At 48.7% G+C, this 20,802-nt stretch overlaps 2 protein-coding genes across 2 annotated transcripts in view; one reads left to right on the top strand and one right to left on the bottom strand.

The window, feature by feature from the left end:
* Hdac1 (histone deacetylase 1) overlaps positions 1-17,500 on the top strand; it is a 30,130-nt gene extending 12,630 nt beyond the window's left edge. The window contains exons 3-14 of the mRNA XM_048350771.1: positions 781-898; positions 8,379-8,453; positions 10,011-10,149; positions 10,607-10,748; positions 11,886-11,978; positions 14,393-14,501; positions 14,581-14,721; positions 15,319-15,427; positions 15,521-15,651; positions 15,978-16,130; positions 16,601-16,649; positions 16,929-17,500. Of these exons, the coding sequence (XP_048206728.1) occupies positions 781-898; positions 8,379-8,453; positions 10,011-10,149; positions 10,607-10,748; positions 11,886-11,978; positions 14,393-14,501; positions 14,581-14,721; positions 15,319-15,427; positions 15,521-15,651; positions 15,978-16,130; positions 16,601-16,649; positions 16,929-16,956 (1,287 nt within the window). The 3' untranslated portion in view covers positions 16,957-17,500. The remainder of the gene's footprint in view (positions 1-780; positions 899-8,378; positions 8,454-10,010; positions 10,150-10,606; positions 10,749-11,885; positions 11,979-14,392; positions 14,502-14,580; positions 14,722-15,318; positions 15,428-15,520; positions 15,652-15,977; positions 16,131-16,600; positions 16,650-16,928) is intronic.
* A 167-nt stretch (positions 17,501-17,667) lies between these two features.
* Positions 17,668-20,150, bottom strand: Marcksl1 (MARCKS like 1). Its single transcript, XM_048350772.1, has 2 exons — positions 19,790-20,150; positions 17,668-18,941 (listed from the first exon to the last, which is right to left on the bottom strand). Exons 1-2 carry the CDS (start codon positions 19,874-19,876, stop codon positions 18,429-18,431), a joined length of 600 nt encoding a protein of 199 aa, XP_048206729.1. The 5' UTR covers positions 19,877-20,150; the 3' UTR covers positions 17,668-18,428.
* Between the last annotated feature and the right edge of the window lie 652 nt (positions 20,151-20,802).

The following is a 20,802-nucleotide window of genomic DNA, read 5'->3' on the forward strand; positions in this document are numbered from 1 at the left end:
TGGGGTGTGACTCAAATGGTAGATTACCAGCCTTAAGCAGAAAAGGCTGAGTAAGAGCACAGGCCCTGAGAACATGAGTGAATGAAAAAATAAAGGGGAGGATGAACCCAAATGATGGTATGACCCCAAAATGACTGTGTCAAGGAAGTTTTTTGGTTTTTTCCCAGTACTGGTGCTTGAATTCAGGGCCTGGGCACTGTCCCTGAGCTTCTTTTGCACAAGACTAGCACTCTACCACTTGAGCCACAGTGCCACTTCCAGTTTTCTGGTGGGTAATTGGAGATAGAATCTCACAGACCTTCATGCCAGGGCTAAGATCCTCAGATCTTAACTTTCTAAATAGGTAGGATTTACAGGTATGAGTCAGCAATGCCTGGATCAAGTGTACTTTTTATGTATGTATGTATGTATTTATTTTTGTTTCCTGGGGGCTTGAATTCAGGTCCTGGGTACTGTCCCTGAGCCTCTTTGTGCTCAATGCTAGTGCTCTACCACTTGAGCCACAGCCCACTTCCGGCTTTTTCTGAGTCGTTTACTGAGAGTCTCAGGGACTTTGTTTGCCTGGGCTGGCTTCTAACCGTGATCCCCAGATCTCCTTAGAGTAGCTTGGATTACAGGTGTGAGCCACTGGTGCCTGGCCAGTGTACATTTCTTGAGGCTTAAAGCTAATCAATTATTTATTCTGCTTAGTAATAACTAGGCAATAAGTATACAAAGTAGACTGGGTAAAGGCTGACAGTGGACAAAAATAACTTGCCCTTTCTCCCTTCTGCCCTCTAGCGCCCTCACAAAGCTAATGCTGAGGAGATGACCAAGTACCACAGCGATGACTACATTAAATTCTTGCGCTCCATTCGCCCAGACAACATGTCTGAGTACAGCAAGCAGATGCAGAGATGTAAGTCTCTTCTATTCCTTCATTACTCTCAGTCTCCAGCTGGATTTCCCTTCCATTGGAAGTGCTGTCTCTCCCTTCCTTGGGCCTCCTTTTGATTGGCATCTGTTTTTTTTCCCTACAACCAAGGGTAGCTAAGTGATTTTTTTCCCCCTGCTCAGGTCTGGTTTTCTTTGTTTCCTGATTGTAAATAATAGGGGTTAGACATTCTCCAGTTAGGTCTTGGAGTATACAGTAACTGTAATGGGCAGTGCACTGACCTGGGAAGTAGACAATAGGTACAAGGCCCAGCTCTTAACTCTTCACTAACTGGCAGGTCACTTCCCCTTTGTCTTTTGTAAGATGGATTGGGCCTTGTGATCCTGACTCCTGTCCAAATGCAACTGCTCTGACTTTGTGAGAGTTGAGAGTTTAGAGGCCACTCAATAGACTCTAGATGATCTCATCTTTGAAATGAGGTGATTCTATGCCCTGCCTCCTGGGACCTGAAACTCCAGAACCCAGACCCCTCTCAGAAAGAGCCACACATTGGCTGAATTACTTTAGCTCTGGAAAAATCTCTCCAAATTTATGACAGCCAGATATGGTGTTACATACCTGTAATCCCAGTGCTCAAGAAGCTGAAGCAATTGAAGGCTAGCCTGCCCTACACAATGAGACCATGCCTAAGAAACCAAAAATAGGACCAAATGTCACATCTGACTTTCCTTTATGTTTATCTTATATCCTTAGGGTCTCATAAAATAGAGGAGCATAAAAGTATGTTCATAAGTTGTTGTTTTTAATGGTTCTGGGGTTTTACCTCAGAGTCCCATGCTTGCTATTGAGGTGCTCTACCAAACCAACAGCTCTTTTTGCATGAGTCTTTTGTTGTTTGTTTGTTGCCAGGGCAAGTTCAGGGCCTTGCGCTTACTTGGTTTGCAGTGTTCTATCTTTTGAAATATGTCTTCAACTCAGTTTTTTGCTGGTTAATTAGAAATGGAATCTCTCAGATTTTTCTGCCTGCACTGGGCTTTGAGCTAGATCTTAACCTTTTGAATAGCTAAGGTTGTAGGCAAGAACCCCCCCAGTGCCTGACTCCTCCCCCCCCCCCCCCTTCGGGTCATGAGGCTTGACCCAGGGCCTTGGTGCTATCCCTGAACTATTTTGCTCATGCCTTAAGGAGTCTCTCAGACTTTCCTGCCTGGGCCAACTTTGAACTGCAATCTTCAGATCTCAGCCTTCTGAGTAGCTAGGATTATAGATGTGAGCCACTAGCACCTAGATTTGTTTGTTTATGCCATTCCTGGAGCTTGAACTCCGGGCCTGGGCACTGTCTCTGAGCCTCTTTTGCTCAAGGCTAGCACTCTACCACTTGAAGAGCTACAGCGTCGTTTGTGGCTTTTTTCTGTTTATGTGGTACTGAGGAATTGAGCCCAGGGCTTCATGGGCTTCATGTATGCTAGGCAAGCACTCTACTACTAAATTACATTTCTATCCCTTAAACTTTTTTTTTTTTTTTTTGGCCAGTCCTGGGCCTTGGACTCAGGGCCTGACCATTGTCCCTGGCTTCTTTTTGCTCAAGGCTAGCACTCTGCCACTTGAGCCACAGCGCCACTTCTGGCCGTTTTCTGTATATGTGGTGCTGGGGAATTGAACCCAGGGCCTCATGTATACGAGGCAAGCACTCTTGCCACTAGGCCATATCCCCAGCCCCCTTAAACTTTTTTAAAAAGGAGTTTAGTACTAAAAAGGATTGAGCTCAGGATTGTGAGCACTCTGCTACTTGAACCATGCCCAGTCCTTTTCCTTTAGTTTGTTTCACAGATAAGAGTGTACAGCTAGCCTAGAACTGTAGTCCTCCTATCTCCACCTCTCAAGTAGCTGGGATTGCAGCCATAAACCACCTAGCCTGGTTTATTTATGATGCCTTCTTGGGGGGGCAGTGAGTGTGCACGTGTGCACATGCACGCTAGTCCTTGGATTTAAACTCAGGACTTGGGCACTGTCCCTGATCTTTTTTACTTAGGGCTAGCACTCTACTACTTGAGCCACAGCTCCACTTCTGGCTTTTTTAGTGTTTAATTGGAGATAAGGATCTCACACTTTACTGCTCAGGCTGGCTTTGAACTGCAAGCCTCAAATATTAGCCTTCTGAGTAGCCAGGATTACAGGTATAAGCCACCTGCAACTGGCCTGATGCCTTTTTTATTTATTTTTTGTCAGTCCTGGGGTTTGAACTCAGGGCCTAGGTACTATCCCTCAGCCTTTTTGTGTTCAAGGCTTTTGTGTTCTACCCCTTGAGCTACAACACCACTTCCTGCCATTTTTTTTTAATCCACTGCTTATTTTGAAAACAATCTTTTCTGAAATATCCTATAATAGGAGGTGAGCTAATTGATGATTGATGCCATTTTTTAAAATTTAAATTTATTTATTAATTAAAATTTTTTTGATAAGGTGTTGTGCAAAAAGGGTACAGTTATATAGTAGGGCAGTGTGTACATTTCTTGTGATATCTTACACCCTGTTTTACTTTCCCTTCCCTAGGTCAGGCAGACATATATACATTACCCAATGTACCAAGAACATGTACAGTAGCCACGTGGCCTACGCCAAAGAAAATTCGCCTAGGGCTTTAAATGTAATGTCGACATTAGACAATATGTCGACAGCAGTCTTATAAGAACATACATGCATAGCTTTTGAGCTATTGTATTCCACTGAGAGGTCAATTTTTGACCTTTATATGTTGAGTAGTTGTTTGGTTTTAGTTACATAATGTTGGGTCGTTGACCCAATCCTGTGGGAAATACCATTTGACAAGCAGTTTTTGGTTTCCCAGACCTGGTCTCTACTGTCTCTCTATCACCCCATCTTAACAGTCATATATCAGGGAGATCATGCCCCTTTGTTTTCTGTGTTCTAAGCTTGTCTCGCTCAACATTATTTGTTCAAGTTCTGACCTTTTCCCTGCGAATAACAATATTTCACCCTTCCTAAACACTATGTAGTATTCCATTGTATATAGGTACCATATTTTTTGGATCCACTCATCTGTGGAGGGGCATCTGGGTTGTTTCCATATTTTGGCTATTGTGAATTGTGCAGCGATAAACATGGAAGTACAAATGTCTTTTTGATATCTTGGGACCTGTTGTTCAGGATAGATGCCTAGGAGTGGTATGGCTGGGTCATAGGGTAGGTCTATATTGAGCTTTTTGAGAAACCTCCATACTGTTCTCCAAAGTGGTTGTGCTAATTTGCACTCCCACCAACAATGGAGAAGGGTTCCTTTTCCCCGCACCCCCTCCAGCATTTGTTGTTGCCTGAGTTCAGAGTATAGGCCATTCTAACTGGAGTGAGGTGGTATCTCAGGATTGTTTTTATTTGCATTTCCTTTACTACCAGGGATGTTGAACATTTCCTCATGTTTCTTTGCCATTTTTATCTCTTCTCTTGTGAAGTCTCTATTTAGCTCCTTTGCCCATTTCCTAATTGGTTAATTGGGCTTGGAGGGGCTTAGTTTTTTGAGTTCTCTGTAGATGACAGATATTAGGCCTTTGTTGCTGTGCTGGTGAAGATCCTTTCCCATAAGGTTGGCTGTCTTTCTATTTTGGTGGCTATGTCCTTAGCTGTGCAGAAACTTTTTAATTTGTAGTAGTCCCATTTGTCGAGTCTCTCCCATATTTGTTGTGCCCCTGGGACTCTATTCAGGAAGTTCCTTCCTGTGCCTATAAGTTCTAGCGTCATTCCTACTCTGTCCTTCAGTAGCTTCAAGGATTCAGGTCTGATATTGAGGTCCATGATCCATTTTGAGTTGATCTTGGTGCATGGTGATAGGCTTGGGTCTACTTTGAGTTTTCTGCATATGGATGCCATTTTTTTAATAGACTTATAGATCTTGGTTTCTGAGAAATATCCTGAAACCAGCCCTTTGTTGACACTATTTTTTTTTTGCCAGTCCTGGTGCTTGGACTCAGGGCCTGAGCACTGTCCCTGTCTTCTTTTTGCTCAAGGCTAGCACTCTGCCAACTTGAGCCACAGCGCCACTTCAGGCCTTTTCTGCATATATTTCAAACACAAAAATTATTTTTAAAAAATCATATAACAACTACTAGCCTAAAAAAGAAAATATGATGCAATATAGTTGAAGTTCACTTCTTGATCATATCTACTTTTTTTTTTGCCGGTCCTGGGGCTTGAACTCAGAGCCTGAGCACTGTTCCTGGCTTCTTTTTGTTTTGTTTTTTTGTTTTCTGTTTTTTTTGGCCAGTCCTGGGGCTTGGACTCAGGGCCTGAGCACTGTCCCTGGCTTCTTTTTGCTCAAGGCTAGCACTCTGCCACTTGAGCCACAGCGCCACTTCTGGCCATTTTCTGTATATGTGGTGCTGGGGAATCGAACCCAGGGCCTCATGTATATGAGGCAGGCACTCTTGCCACTAGGCCATATCCCCAGCCCCGATCATATCTACTTTTAAAAAAAATTTAATTTACTTGTCAAGGTGCTGTACAGAGGGGTTACAGTTACAAACATAAGGTAGTGAGTACATTTCTTTTTTTTTGTTTGTTTGTTTTTTGTTTTTTGTTTTTGCTAGTCCTGGGCCTTGGACTCAGGGCCTGAGCACTGTCCCTGGCTTCTTTTTGCTCAAGGCTAGCACTCTGCCACTTGAGCCACAGTGCCACTTCTGGCCATTTTCTATATATGTGGTGCTGGGGAATCGAACCCAGGGCTTCATGTATAGGAGTCAAGCACTTTTGCCACTAGGCTATATTCCCAGCCCCAAGTGAGTACATTTCTTGTCAAACTCGTTACCCCCTCCTTCACAGATCCACTTTCTCATGGTCACCACAGTATAAGCTGTACTCTGAAGTTCATGTTCAATCCTGAACATCTCTTGATATGATAGAACTCCTTTGCTGTGTTTGGGGGTTTTGTCTTTGTTTTTGAGCTCCCACTGGCTTTTCACTTTTAACCCCCTCCACTTTCAATCCTCCACTTTTTGTAGTCTGCCTGAGCTCAGTCTGAACTGTGATTCTAAGTAGCTGGGATTCTGAGTAGCTGGGATTCTAATGTGAGCCACAGTGCCTGGCTTGTTTGCTTATTTGTTTTCTGAATTTCAAAAGGTTATACAGGGGTGTTACAATCTAACATTTAAGTGTCCAGGCTGGGTGCCAGTGGCTCCTGACTGTTATTCTAGCTACTCAGGAGGCTGAGATCTCAGGATCATAGTTCCCAGGCAGGAAAATTGGTGAGATTCCTATCTCCAATTAATCACCAAAAAAAATTGAAAGTGGAGCTGTGGCTCAAGTGGCTCAAGATAGAACCCTCTTAGCCTTGAGGGAAAGAAAAATGCTCAGGGACAGCACCTAGGCCCTGAATTCAAGCCCCAGTGCTGTGCATCAATCCATTTTTGTTTTGAGACTAGGTTCTTAGATGTTCTGCCAGGCTGGTCTCAAAGCTGCAGTCCTCCTGCCTCAGTGTTCTTGGTAGGGAGTGCCACTGCTCCGAGAAAGTGAATATCTGTTTATTCATTTTCCCCCTTTCCACGTTTAATCCCCTAGGCCCTTGAACCTGAAGAAAACTGATTAGCTGTTGGATTAGTGCCTGAAGGAAAATATTTTTTTCCTCATATCTAAAATTTTCACTCCCGTGGCAACTTGGAATTCCATATGGGAATATAAACAAAACTGTAGAAGTCTGTAGTAGAGAACTGCCAGAGGGGGAAATCAGTTGTCAGTGGTGAGTAGACTGGCCACAGGGATCAAAGTTCTTATTGACATAGCCTCCCAGTGTTTACCCAGGGAGCCCAGGCAGTGAGGAAGAGCAGCCTGCTGCTTGCTTACTCCCTGTGCAAGCACACTGTCAGAGCACCAAGTCTTTGGCACTCTTGAGGTCATTCCTGAGCTCAGCTGTGTCTTGATGTTACCAGTCTGGCTGGCTCCTCCCACCCTCCTCAGCTCAAGGCTTTTTCTCCTTGCTCCATTTTGGGAACCTGTGGTTAACATCAGGAGAAACCTAGGGGCAAGGGAATAGGGTCTAGCTCCACTCCTGACTGACTTCTACATCATTGATTACCCCAGCAGTGTCATTTCCTCTGCAAAGAGACTTAGCATGCTGGGCTTCCTCTCAAGCTCTGTGAGACTACGCCAGCCAGGTGTGCTTTCCTTCCTGTCTGTTTTGTTTCATTTGCATTACTGTTTGCATGTGTTTCCACATTATGCATCAGTTTGTACTTTTGCCCCCACAGGCCTGAAATAACTCCAGTCGAGCTCTTGTGGGTGAGGTAGAAAGTCCACTGAGTGTGGGAGTTCTGACACTTGGGCTCTTGATTCTGGCTCCTCTCCGTGGTTCTGTTGTCTTGAGCAGGTCATTCAGCTTCTCCCTGCTTTTTTTCTATCTGTACAGTTGTCTGGTCTAGTTCATGGGGTTGTGGTGACCATCAAACAAGATTACATACATGAAAACCCCTCAGGACAGGACAAGGACACATTTCCCTCAGAGTATATTTTCCTAGGCTTTTAGGACAAGCTTGAAGTTGGAATACTGATTTCTCCACTTAGAAGATTTGACCAAATCCTACCTGAGATTTTGTGATGATAAATGGACCAAAAGCAAACCAAAATGTAACAAAATGGACCAAAATGTAACAAAAGCAGTTAGCAATGTGGCCCATTGTAATGGTGCATTGTAAGCACTAGGTCTCTGTTCTTCACATCCTTCTTGATCATCTGAAATGAGATTCAGCAATAAACTCAGATTGGAAAAAAAAGAAAAGCTTTCTCCCTCTAAGAACTAACCCCCCTCCCTTTTTTTTTAAGTTGCTGAATGCCTCTCCATGTGAAATTTCTGATTCTGGGTGCAGCCCTATAGTCCTGGATTGCTTGATCCTAGGAGTTTGAGTCCAGCATGGGCAACATAACAAGATCATGTTGTTATTGCTATTATGGTGGTAGTGGTGTTTGTTTTTATTTATTTTTTGGGGGGGAATTGTCTTTTTAGGGAGGGAAAGTGGGGGTGAAGAAAGGGAGGGAAGAAGGGTGAACAATTGCAGTCATGGTATTTAGTATATACTATGTGGAAAATGAACTGTGTAACTTGTGGGTGGGGACAGGAGAGGGGTAACTGGGGGAAAGTGAAGGATGGGGTGACATTGCCCAAAAAGGAAATGTACTCATGACTTATGAAATGCAAACTCCTATGCACAACACCTTAATAATAACAATAAAATTGTATTTAAAAAGAAAGAGGTCTGAACCTCTATTTTCTGCTTGGGGAACTGGAAATGTTTCTCTTCTCTATTTCTCCCTATCGAAAATTAACTTGTTATACTAAGTAGTGAAACCTGAACTATAATGTAGGCCTTCTGAATATATTTTCTGTATGGCTTTTGTTTTGTTTTTGTTTTTTTATTGTCCCCCCCCCCATCAGCTTACTAATTAAGTACCTAAACACAAACAGAAGGAAACTGTGGAAACTGACATTTTGCTTCTCTCTTCCAAGTCAATGTAGGTGAGGACTGTCCAGTATTTGATGGCCTGTTCGAGTTCTGTCAGTTATCTACTGGTGGCTCTGTGGGTAAGGAATAGAAATCTCTCCCCCCAGGGCTGTGCTTTGGGCTTTTCTAGATCAAGCTTTTTAGGGTGCAGTGTTACCTACCATAGAGAATGCTGCTGTGGCTTTTTCCTTTGGGTCTCTAAAATGCCCTTCTAGATCCTTCCCAACCCAGGTTCACTCTCTGATGTGGTACTGATAGATGTCCTTAGCTATCCTCTCCTTGCATAAGATTTTCCATGTGGGAGTTCCTTGCAGGCCTCATGGTGTTGTGGAGACACTATGTGAAAGCAATTTGTAAACTGCAAAGTGCTATAAAACAGAAGTGTCATCATCTGTGTCTAATGAAACAGTATGGTAATTAACTTCAGAGGTCATAAATATTCCCTACACGTCTGCTACTTCGATTTGTAACCTCTGGGTTGCCTTTAGGATTGATTACTCCGACACTTTTTTTTTCTTTTTGGGGGTGGTGGTGAGGGTGGGAGGAGGGACGGTACTGGGCCTTGCTCTTTCTAGACCCAGTGCTGTAGGCCATGCTTGCAGCCCTTCTTTGCTCTGATTATTTCTGAAACAACGGTCTCCCTTCCTGCCCAGTTGAACGCCTGGACCGTGATCCTCCCATTTATACTTCTCAGGTTGCTAAAATGACAGGCTCAGCAACTTAGTTCTTGGTTGAGGAGGAGTCTTAAGAACTTTTTTGCCTGGGCTGCCCTTGAACCACAGACCTCTGTATCTCAGCTTCCAATTATCTAGGATTGTAGGCATGAGCCACTGATACATGGCTTGCTGTTATTGTTATTATTCTTTGCCCTACTGGATATTGAACCTAGGATTTTGTATGTGCTGGGCAAGCATTCTACTACTTTATCCATGTTCCCAGCCCTATAGTATGATTTCTGGTGGCTATATGATTTTTCCATGCTTTGGACCTACTTTAATTGATTTGAATAATTCCGTGCTCTTATTGCTATTAAAGTTAATACTACCACAAATACACTTAGGTGTGTATTTCTCTTTTGCTTCTTCGTGGACCTGTTACTTTGAGCCAATACTATCTATGGTAGCTTTTCCAAGTTTTTTGACTATGAACCATAGTAAGAAATACTTTAACACATGCAACCTGTGATACATATGTGAGTGTGTGTACTTTTATTTCATTCACTGATGTCCAAATTTTTACAAAGGACTATTGTGTCTTGTTATTATTGATACTTAATCATGAGCTACTGAATCAATTTGAAGGCTTATTAGTAGGTTACTGTCCTCAGTTTTTGAAGGGGGAACAATGGAGGATGAATAATTTTGGAATACATTGCTGTGAAAGTGGCATAAAACAATTTCATTGAAAATCGATGATCAATAGAGGGTTAGGGGAGGGAAAAGAAAGTAATAAACAGGAAAATTCTGATTAAAATATATACAAAAAAAAGTAGCCGTGTATATTCTCTGTTGGACTAGGGTAATGAGAGGGAGCTGGCTTGTGAGTTGCAGTGTAGAATAGACTGAGTTCTCTGGGCTTCTTGGGAAAAGGGGAGAGCAGTTTAGTAACAGGCTTATGTTCTTTCTTTCCTTGCCCAGCAAGTGCTGTGAAACTTAATAAGCAGCAGACGGACATCGCTGTGAATTGGGCTGGGGGCCTGCACCACGCAAAGAAGTCTGAGGCATCTGGCTTCTGTTACGTCAACGATATCGTCTTGGCCATCCTGGAACTGCTAAAGTATGCCTGCCTGGCCTTGTCTCTTGGAGGAGCATGTTAGGCCAGGTTCCTACTTCCCTCTCCCTCTGGGCTTGCCTCCCTAGTTTGCTTTTCCTACGGTGTGCTGGCTAGGATGTGTTTGGCGAGTGTCTCTGGCCATCCTCTCCTTGACGAGGGCCTTGGTTTGATCTGAGCCCACGGCAAGATCAGGGGCAGGTGCTGCTCAGATCCTGCCTCCAGAGGTCCCTGTGTGGCCGGAGTTGACCCTGGCTGTAGAGTAGGAAGATCGGACTTGGTCGGCTTGGTCAGGCCTTTGGAGACACCCGGCCGCTCTTCCACCTTCCTTCAGCCAGTTTCTACGTCTCTGGTGCTTAGAGATACCTGAGGGAGGCAGCTAGCCTGGTAAGCTGGGACCTGGCGCCCTTGGCGCGTCCCATCCCCAAGAGCCCTCGGACCTCTGACCCCTTTCTGATCCTAGGTATCACCAGAGGGTGCTGTATATTGACATTGATATTCACCATGGTGATGGCGTGGAAGAGGCCTTCTATACCACAGACCGTGTCATGACTGTGTCCTTTCATAAATATGGAGAGTACTTCCCAGGAACTGGCGACTTGCGGGTGAGAACTCCCTTTAGAGGCCAAACAGCTCACAGTGAGCTACTAACTCTAATTCTCCTATCACATACCACTAAAACCCACTTTCTGACTCTTCTGCCACTCAGAACACTGCAGCCTGGAATGCCTATGGTCTCTGTAGAAAGGGAATGTTAGGCTATACAGGATCAGAGAAAGAGCATGTTTCTCTTGATTCATAGTAATTCCTGGCCACAACTGGGTTGCATCACACTGCATCTTGTGTCCCCTAAGGGCTCAGGTTGGGAGTAGGAATTACAACTCTTTTTTTTTTTTTTTTGCAAGTCCTGGGACTTGGACTCAGGGCCTGAGCACTGTCCCTGGCTTCTTTTTGCTCAAGGCTAGCACTCTGCCACTTGAGTCACAGCGCCACTTCTGGCCATTTTCTATATATGTGGTGCTGGGGAATTGAACCCAGGGCCTCATGTATACGGCTAGGCCATATCCCCAGCCAGAATTACAACTCTTATGGATCATGTTTTGGTCATCTTTCCCCTTTGGTCATCTGACTCAAACCAAAGACACTTAACCCCAGACAAGTACATGGAGTTTTAGGTGTGATGTAGAACGGTAATGCACATGCCTCCTTACTGAAGCTGCTTCTGTTAGCATGAACACAGTAAAATCCGCCACTTTGCCCTACCAATAGCCCTTGTGTGGAAAAGTGGCACTAATTCAGATGTTTGCTATGGTTAACATTAGAGTAACGGAGCATGGACTATTTGGAAATTAGTTGAAAGAACTTGTTTTCCTCCTTCAGACCTCTGTAGAGAGAAGAGAATGAGGATAGAGTTACACAATAAAACTTTCTGGAAAAGGAAAGGGTAGTTGTGGTGGGTATTATTTCTATGATCCAGCTGCCTGCCAGCTCTAACCCAATCTAAGGCAGAAATGTGCTTTGGGGTCTCAGCTTCAGTGCAGGCCCAGTTGTGTCCAGAAATGTGAACTGGACTTGCCAGTTAAGGAAATGGTACTAAGGTTACCCCGGTTCTCTCTTGTGGGAGTTCCCCTCCCCCACCCCGTTCATGCTCCTAGCTTGACTCTTTCCTTCATCTTTTAGCCTCCATCTTTGAGCTCCATCTAGGCTTCATTTATCAGTTTTTTATTGTCCCTCTTGATTAGGATATTGGGGCCGGCAAAGGCAAGTATTATGCTGTTAACTACCCGCTCCGAGATGGCATCGACGACGAGTCCTATGAGGCCATTTTCAAGCCGGTAAGTGGTTTCATCCACCCCTTGGACTACAAATGGGATTGGTCTAGGGAAAGGGTAGCAAAGTATGCTACCACGCCCCCAGGTTCTCTCCCGTTAAAACTTTCAGGAAAGGAGAGGTGTTTGGTACTGGATTGTGCATGGTCAGGGAAGAAGATTTGGTGATGTCTTCTGTGGGTCTTGTGCTCTGCTAGATTCAAGAATTTTTAAAGCAGCAGAACACCGTGGCTCGTGCCTGTAATCCTAGCTACTCAAGAGGCAGAGATCTGAGTGTTGAAGTTCAAAGCCAACCCAGGCAGACAAATCTGTGACTCTTACCTCCAGTTAACTACCAAAAAGCCAGAAGTAGAGGTGTGTGGCTCAAGTGGTAGAGTGCCAGTCTTGAGTGAAAAGGGGGCAGTGCCCAGGCCTGAGTTCAAGCCCCAGTATCAGCACAAAAATAAATAAGAATGTTTAAGGCATGATCTTTTCTCATAGTCTGGAATGTTTTGGGGGAAGAGCAGCATGTGGTCAATCCACTTTTTATCTTTTTTGCGGGGGGATCTGTTCCTTGACATCTTTTTGGAGGTGGTATGTTTCCTGGACTTTTTTCTTTTTTCTTTTTTGCCAGTCCTGGGGCTTGAACTCAGGACCTGGGCACTGTCCCTGAGCTCCTTTTACTCAAGGCTAGCGCCGTGCCACTTGAGCCACAGTGCCACTTCTTCTAGTGTTTTTTGTTGTTGTTGTTGTTTTGTTTTTGAGTAGTTTATTATAGATAAGATTTTCAGATACTTTCTTGCCTGGGCTGGCTTTGAACCACAGTCCTCAGATCCCAGCCTCCTGAGTAGCTAGGATTACAGGCATGAGCCACCAGCATGTTTCTTTTTAACTTACCTTGACATATGCACATCTGAAGTAGAGCTTATTCTAATTTTGCCCTGTGGCTCCACGGGGCAAAGGAAAGCCCTTTACTATCAGCTTGTTCAGATATTCTGGGAAGGCTATTAGGTGGCATGTTCTGTAGACAGGCTGCTTACCAGAGTCCTTGGGCAGACTGGCCTGGGCCTGTTTTTTGAACAAAAGAGTGAGAGACACCCATTGTGTGGGCTGGCAGAGGGCAGTCACTGATGAGTTCACAAAGGCGGGGACATGGGAGTTGGACTTGGGGAAAGTGAGGAGATGTTCGTGTGAAGGAGGTGGGAGAGAGGAATGGTATTTGGCAGAGGCAATAGCAGAAGGGCAGAGATGCCAGTGTATGGAGTGGCACAGAGGGCAGGTATGTGGGGGGTGGGGAGTGAACGAGGTAATGGAAGATGGATATTGGAGTCCATGTATCTTTTTTCTTTTTTGCAAGTCCTGGGGCTTGAACTCTGGGGACCTGTGTGCTGTCTCTGAGCTCCTTTTGCTCAAGGTTACCACTCTACCACTTGAGCCACAACACCACTTCTGGCTTTTTCTGTTTATGTGGTGCTGAGGAATCGAACCCAGGGCTTCATGCATGCTAGGCAAGCACTCTGCCTTAAGCCTATTCCCAGCCCCCACCCTTTTTTTAAATAATTGTATTCCAAAAGGAAGGTTGAATGCCACACTATGGTGTTAGATCTGCACTAATGTGCTGTAAGAAGCTTAAGCCTAGGGCTGGGGATATGGCCTAGTGGCAAGAGTGCTTGCCTCGTGTACATGAGGCCCTGGGTTCGATTCCCCAGCACCACATATACAGAAAACGGCCAGAAGTGGCGCTGTGGCTCAAGTGGCAGAGTGCTAGCCTTGAGCAAAAAGAAGCCAGGGACAGTGCTCAGGCCCTGAGTCCAAGGACCAGGACTGGCCAAAAAAAAAAAAAGAAGAAGAAGCTTAAGCCTAGTGAGGCAGACCTCAGCAACAAACATTAGGTTCCAACTGTGAGAATAAGATGCAAAAATAAAGCCCGCATTCCTAGCTGATGTCCTGGCAGATAAATCCATGAGACCCTGTCTCCAGTTAACCAGCAAAAAGTCAGAAGTGGAGCTGTACTTCAGGTGGTAAAGCACCAGCCTTGAACAACAAGCAAAGGGACAGCACACAGCACACAGTATCAGCGTTAGTTATCAGTCCTAGTATCAGCGTTAAAAACACATATATACAAACACACACAGACACATCCATACAGTGTCTTTGTAATATACAGCTAGGTATCTGTAGAGTCAAATGAGTACAGTAGATGCAGTTTGTGGTTGGGGAGCTTCCTAAAGGAAGTAGCATGGCAGAGAAAGTTAACCGGAAGACCATTCAAGGTTCAGAATTAGGAAATCTCAAAGTATCTCAGAGATCCTTTCACACTGGGAACTCCCTGTTACCTGGCATACAAATGAGGAAGTGTGGTAGGAAACAGAAGAAAATTCTGTGCTCACCTTCTCTACCTGGTTTTTCTTGAGGTTGGTCACCTGTATGTGTGCTTTTAGGTCATGTCCAAGGTAATGGAGATGTTCCAGCCTAGTGCGGTGGTCTTACAGTGTGGCTCTGACTCCCTCTCTGGGGATCGGTTAGGTTGCTTCAATCTGACCATCAAAGGTGAGAGCAGGTAGCACACGTGGAGGTGGGAAGGGTCCCTGCTGGGTGCTCCTGTAACACAGCACCCCTTTCTCCAAAGGGCACGCCAAGTGTGTGGAATTTGTCAAGAGTTTCAACCTGCCCATGCTGATGCTAGGAGGAGGTGGTTACACCATTCGGAACGTTGCCCGGTGCTGGACATACGAAACAGCGGTGGCCCTGGACACGGAAATCCCAAATGGTATTAGCTCTGGGCCCGGGTGGGCAGCGTGGGACATGCTCACGTGCCCTCGAGGGCAGAGCCCCTTCCCCATTTGATGGTAGGATTCCTCCTCTTCTGACACCAGTCATTGAGTCTCCTGCTTAGCCTCCTGTGGTTGCACACGGGAGCCATCAACTTTTCCCTAGTCCCTTTTTACCCAGCCCCCTCCCTCCCGCTTTTGGAGTGGACATTATCATTATCAGTGCTTGCTGACAGCTTTGGAATTTCTGCTTTGGGCTAACTGCATGAGTAAAAGGAATGCTCCATAAGCCCTGCTTAGTGTCCTACACCAGGAGCTCACTCCTTCCCCTTCTAATCACATGTGTATGAGTGGACACTAGAAAATGGTGTTGAAAAGTTAAAATTCAGTGATAGAGCCTGCCTGGCAAGCAGAAGGCCCTGAGTTCAAACCCCAGTACTGCCAAAAAAAGAAAGAAAAGATTACAATTGTGTTGGCACTCTGTGCTTCCACCATCTTGGGGGATTCTTCTCTTTCATAGATAAACCTATAGATGCTTTTCTGAATTCCATGCTGTCAGGTCTCTTGACTCCTCTTCCCTCCCCTGCCCCAATCAGAGCTGCCATACAATGACTACTTCGAATACTTTGGACCAGACTTCAAGCTTCACATCAGTCCTTCTAATATGACTAACCAGAACACTAATGAGTACCTGGAGAAGATCAAGTGAGTAAATTCCCCAGTCATCCCTTGGCTGACCCTTCTATGCTCTGGTGTCCCTAACTGGAGCCTAGCCACCTTCTCTCCCATTGGCCACAGACAGCGGCTCTTTGAGAACCTGAGAATGCTACCACATGCACCTGGGGTTCAAATGCAAGCAATTCCTGAGGACGCCATCCCAGAGGAGAGTGGCGATGAGGATGAAGAAGACCCTGACAAACGCATCTCAAGTAAGCGAGACGGGGGGCCTCTATTCTATCTCCCCACCCAGTGGGCAGCTCGTACTGCCCTCCACCCTTCCTGGGGCCCATCAGTTGAAAACTTAAGTTTCATGTTCCAGTGCCTCTAGGAACAGGTTACAGAGCCCAAGACCCCTCTCCTTTCCCTGGTGCTGGGTATTGAACCCAGAGCCTATGCTAGGCAAGTACCCTCTGTACGACTAATAGAACCAGCGAGCAGGGCCCCTTCCCACATCACAGGGAGGCACTAGATGCAGGTTCTGAGATTTAAAAGCCCCTTGCTTTCTCACCCTTATTTTTCATCCACTGCCTCTTAGTCTGCTCCTCTGACAAACGAATTGCCTGTGAGGAAGAATTCTCCGACTCAGATGAGGAGGGAGAAGGGGGCCGCAAGAATTCTTCCAATTTCAAAAAAGCCAAGAGAGTCAAAACAGAGGATGAAAAAGAGAAAGATCCAGAAGAGAAGAAAGGTGGGTTTGTGCTGGGCCAGCACTCGGGTCTACAGTCCTGGGCCCTGGAGGATGAATCTATGTAGGGCACCAGGAGGAGGGAATTGACCCAGGCCCTGCCAGCTCCTGTGGGGCTCTAACTCAGCTCCTTAGGCCTTTCAGTGGCTCCCAGAAGTGGCAGGACCAACCAAACAATGACACTCTGGCTCTCACATACCACCCAAGCCCTTTTCCCAGCCCTTCACCCCAGTTTCCCAGGGGGCTGCCTCCGCCTACCGGCTTCTGGCTCCAGCAGGCTGTGAAACCGGTCCAACCTGTTTGTTTTCAACAGGGCTCACTGGGAGGACCTGGGATGGGCTTTTCTTGCTTTTCTGTGTCCACTGAGCTGTAGTGTTGGGGAAAGGGTTTCAGAGGAAGTAAAGGACCCTCCCCCCCCCCCAGCTCTTTCTAGAGTGGCTTTCCTTAGCCTTCCCTGCAATTTTGTGTTCTAGAAGTTACAGAAGAGGAGAAAACCAAGGAGGAGAAGCCAGAAGCCAAAGGGTGAGGAAGGAGCTGCCGGCCATCCCCTGGCATTGGAGCATCACCCCTTTTGTTCCCCCACTCTGAGAGGAAAGGCACAGGGACAGCTGGTCCAGCTTACAAAGGCCTCTTTGAGGGGCCAGTCTGTCTGACTCTGCAGTTCTAGGCAGAGCTAGGAAGCCCCAGCTCCCAGCAGTCACCTGGGCAGCCAGGGTCCTATGGAAGGCATTGTATTCATACTTGCCTCAAGGCCTCTGGGGTGGATGGGTTATCTCATGCCAGTCTCTGTTCTCTCTACAGGGTCAAAGAAGAGGTCAAGTTGGCCTAAGCAGACCTCTCCAGCTGTGGTTTCTTACCAAGTTCCCTACCTTTCTCCCCAACCCCTCAGATTTTATATTTTCTATTTCTCTGCGTATTTATATAAAAATATATTAAATATAAATATCCCCAGGGACTAGATAGGAACCAGGGCCCTAAGCCCAGGGCAGCAATGCTGGGGGAAACTCTTCCAGTAGCTGCCTTGCCCCCATTCCTCCCCAAGTCCTACTTCTGAAGCATAAAAGGTGCAGGTCTGGGTGAAGGATGCAGCCATGACAAAAATCCTGAAATACCAAGTGCCTGCTTAGTCGTCCTGGAACAATGCCCTTATTAAGAAATAGTGGCTGGGTATTCAGGCACCCCCTGTTTTAAGTGATATCAGCCATTTTTAGACTGGTTTCTGTTTTCATCCCTTGCCACTGGCCTCAGGTGAGCCAAGAATCTCATATTGCCCTGTCTTCCCCAATTCTGTAGGTGGTTGGTAGTCTAGCTTCCTTTTTGAGATACTATTTTCATTTTTGTGACTCTTTGTAATAAAATGGTACATTTCTATACCCTTCTGAGCTGTTGCAAGTCAGTATCCCCCGAGCTACTTCCCTCTGTCGTGATGCACCTTCTGGGTAACCCCATTCCCAGGCGCTTACCTGTCTTAATCCCCTCCTCCCCTCAGGTTTTCCCAGTCTTCTCACCCTACCCCCAGCACCACCCATTAAAGCACTACTAAAGGGACAACATTTATTCCTTTTCCAAATGTTACAGTAAAACCAGGTGAAAGAGAATGGTTTTTAGCAATTAGAAAAAAAAAGTACAAATCTGGGATTTGGCCATTAAAAGTTATTTACAACAATGGGAGAAAAAAAGACAACAAGAAGTTGTTTCACATTACAGACCTCCCTCCCGCCCCAAGCCTAATACTTGCTTACCAAGTCAAAAAAGAGACACAGTTGATTCACAAGCTGGAGGTTTGAACTTGAGTAAGACATTTATAAAAACCTAGACAGGGGCAATGTCCTCCCCAGCCCAGGTGCCACTAGGCACAGCACAGAGACTAAAAAACTCAACAAGGGAAGGCTGGACACTAGGGTTTGGGAGTATAAGCACCCCACTTCTGGCTCAGGGATTTGAGGAGTAGGATAAACCAAACCTACTTGGAAAAGAACTGGGGGAGAAAACCAGCAACTGCCTTCTGCAGGGGTGGGGACAAGGAAGAAGGTAGGGCTAGGTTCAGGAGCATTTTCACATCACTAACCTAACTTGGGAAGCTGTAAGGGACCATCTTCAACTGGCCATAAGAGAAAGCCCAGATGGATGATGGGAGAATCCACAAGAGGGAGAGGAGAAGGAACGTGGCTAGGAGGGGCACAATAAGCCCCGTCCTTTCTGGGCACAGGAAGGCAGCCAGGGCACCAGATCCAGGCAGTGACCTCTTTAAGGGCAGCACAGTTTTTGCAGCTTAGAGATCACCCACCTGCCCCCACCCAGCTACTCATTCTGCTCAGCGCTGGCGGATGCAGGGCCACTCTCAGGCCCTGAGGGAGTGGACGGCTCTGCAGCCTGGGGCCCTGCCTCCTCTTCTGCGTCTCCCTTGGAAGCAGCACTAGCCTCTGCCCCCTTGGCCTGGGGTTCCTGGCTCTCGGGGGTGGCAACTGCCTTCCCTTCCTGGGCAGTGCCCTCGTCGCTGCAGGCGCCGATCTCGCCCTGCTCCTGCTCTTCCTCTGTGGGCGAGGAGGCAGAAGAATCGCCCCCGCCCTCCTTCCGATTTCTCTTGAAGGACAGGCCGCTCAATTTGAAAGGCTTCTTGAAAGAGAATTTCTTCTTCTTCTTGGGGGTCTCCTTGGGGGGAGCCTCCCCCTTGGCCTCGGCGCCCTGGCTAGGGGGTGCTGGCTCAATGGCATCGCCAGTGGCCCCGGCTGCCTCATCTGTTCCGTTCACCGGGGGCGACTCCCCTTCACCCTTGGGGGACAAGTCTCCATTGCTTTTCACGTGGCCATTCTCCTGCAGGGCAGAGGAGATAGCAGCAGTGAGGCCCGGGCTCTGCACCCCCGTCTCCAGCCCGTTCCCGGCCCCTCCCAGGCAACGGAGTGCACCCCTACGGTCTGTGGCACCCCGAAAGCCTGGCTCTGGCCTCCACCCACAGCCGGGATTCCGTCAAACATCGCCCTCGCCCCTCTCGGGCGCGCCGGGACAACCATGGCGGCAGCGGCCGGCAGGAGGCGCTGGGGCCCCGGGGCCCCCACCCGCCTCCCCGGGGGGCGCGCTCTCCCTTCGAGGCGGAACCGCTCCGCTCCCCTCCGGGCCGCGATCCAAGGCCGGCTGGCGAGCCACTCCGGGCGGCATTGGGTAGGAAGCCGCCTCGGGGCGCTGCCCGTCCGCACCTGGACGGCCTAGTCCCCCAGCCCTCCGCTTTGTGTAACCGGCCCCCACCCACCCCAGGCTCTGCCCACATCTGGCTCCCCCCGTGGAGAAAGCCCGCGGACCGCCGTGGTCGGGCCTGCCTACGGGTGGGGTGCCCTCCCCGCCGAGCACCCGCCCCGCGGCCCCTGAGCGCCCCCTTGGCGCGGCCCGGCAGCGCCTTTGTTCCCCGCGGCAGTCGGGGCGGCCGGGGGGCAGCGCCGGGGGCCGGGACCGCGAACAAAGAAGACGGCGGGGCCGGCCGGCGCCCCCTCCCCGCCCCTCCCCTCGCTTCGCCCGCGGGGGCTGCGGCTCCGAGAACAAAGGGACCGAGCGGGGGAGGGGGCGCCGCGTGTCCCGGGCCGGACAAAGCGCGCGGCCCCGGCCCCGGGCTCTAGAGGGGGCGAGGCGCGAGCGCAGGGGCCGGGGCCGGACGAGCTGAGCGCACCCACCTGTCCGTTGGCCTTCGCGGGGGAAGCGCCTGCAGCCTCGTCGGTGGTCACGTCGCCCCGGGGAGCCTTAGAGCTCTGGCTGCCCATGATGGGGGGGGGGTCTCTGCTGGGGGGAGCCGCCCGGAGCCTCCCCGGGCTCGCGGCGCAGGGGGTAGTTCGGTGGGGTCGGCCCGGCGGGCGGAGGGGTGGAGCTGGCGCACGAGGGGGAGGGGTGTCGGAGAGAAGGGTCGGGGGGAGACCAAGCTGCACCCCGGCACCGCGGCCGACCCGCTAGCTGCGCCCGCCGCCGCTGCACTCCGCGCCAGAATGCCGCCCGCCGCCCGCCGAGCCGCCTTTATATATGCGCCCAGGGCGCGGGGCGGGGCCGGGCATTTAAATGAGCGCCCAATCGAGGGGCGGAGGCGGGGTCGGGTCGCGAGCCCCACTGGCGCAGTGGGCGACGCGGAAGGTCTGACGCCCCAGCCCACCCCACTGCCGAGGGCAGGGACGGTCCGGCGCGGTAGGGGAAGTGTGGGTTTTCCAGTGAGCCGGTCCGGGGAGGGCGGACGGGAGGGGGGAGTCCTCGAGGAAAGGAGGGGGCCAGCCTTCTCCGCCCTCCCCGCCCCCTCTCGCGGTGGGCGGCCCCGAAGGCTTGGTCCTGCACTGGCAGCCCCTGGCAGCCTCCCCTTGAACTCTTGGGAGGGCTCGCTTGTCCAGACTCGTCAGACGGCTGGCCCCGAGTTAGGCTCCAAAATACGGTATGCGGTCATCGCAGCTGCAGGGCCTCGCGCCGAGTTCGGCACCACCTTAGGCCAGTGGTTCCACCCACGTCCCTGCCTGCCTGCTGGAGCCAGCCTGGGGGTTCGGACACAACTCAGGGTCACTCCGCTTAGACTCTGAAGGACGTCCATGAACTCTCTCCCCTCTGCCCGTTGGTGGCCGGGCATCCTCATCCAGAAAGGAGAAATCAACCTTCCTGCCCTCATCCTGCCCCCACTACAAAGTTCAACTAAGGGTAGGGGTGACCTTGACAG

The sequence above is a fragment of the Perognathus longimembris genome, chromosome 7 (genome assembly GCF_023159225.1).
Source record: "Perognathus longimembris pacificus isolate PPM17 chromosome 7, ASM2315922v1, whole genome shotgun sequence".
NCBI lineage: Eukaryota > Metazoa > Chordata > Mammalia > Rodentia > Heteromyidae > Perognathus > Perognathus longimembris.

Excerpts from the sequence above, each read along its gene's own strand:
- Marcksl1 (XM_048350772.1), bottom strand. The coding sequence starts at position 19,876 with ATGGGCAGCCAGAGCTCTAAGGCTCCCCGGGGCGACGTGACCACCGAC. Across the intron at positions 18,942-19,789 it reads CCGCGAAGGCCAACGGACAG|GAGAATGGCCACGTGAAAAG; the intron begins GTGGGTGCGCTC and ends TCTGCCCTGCAG.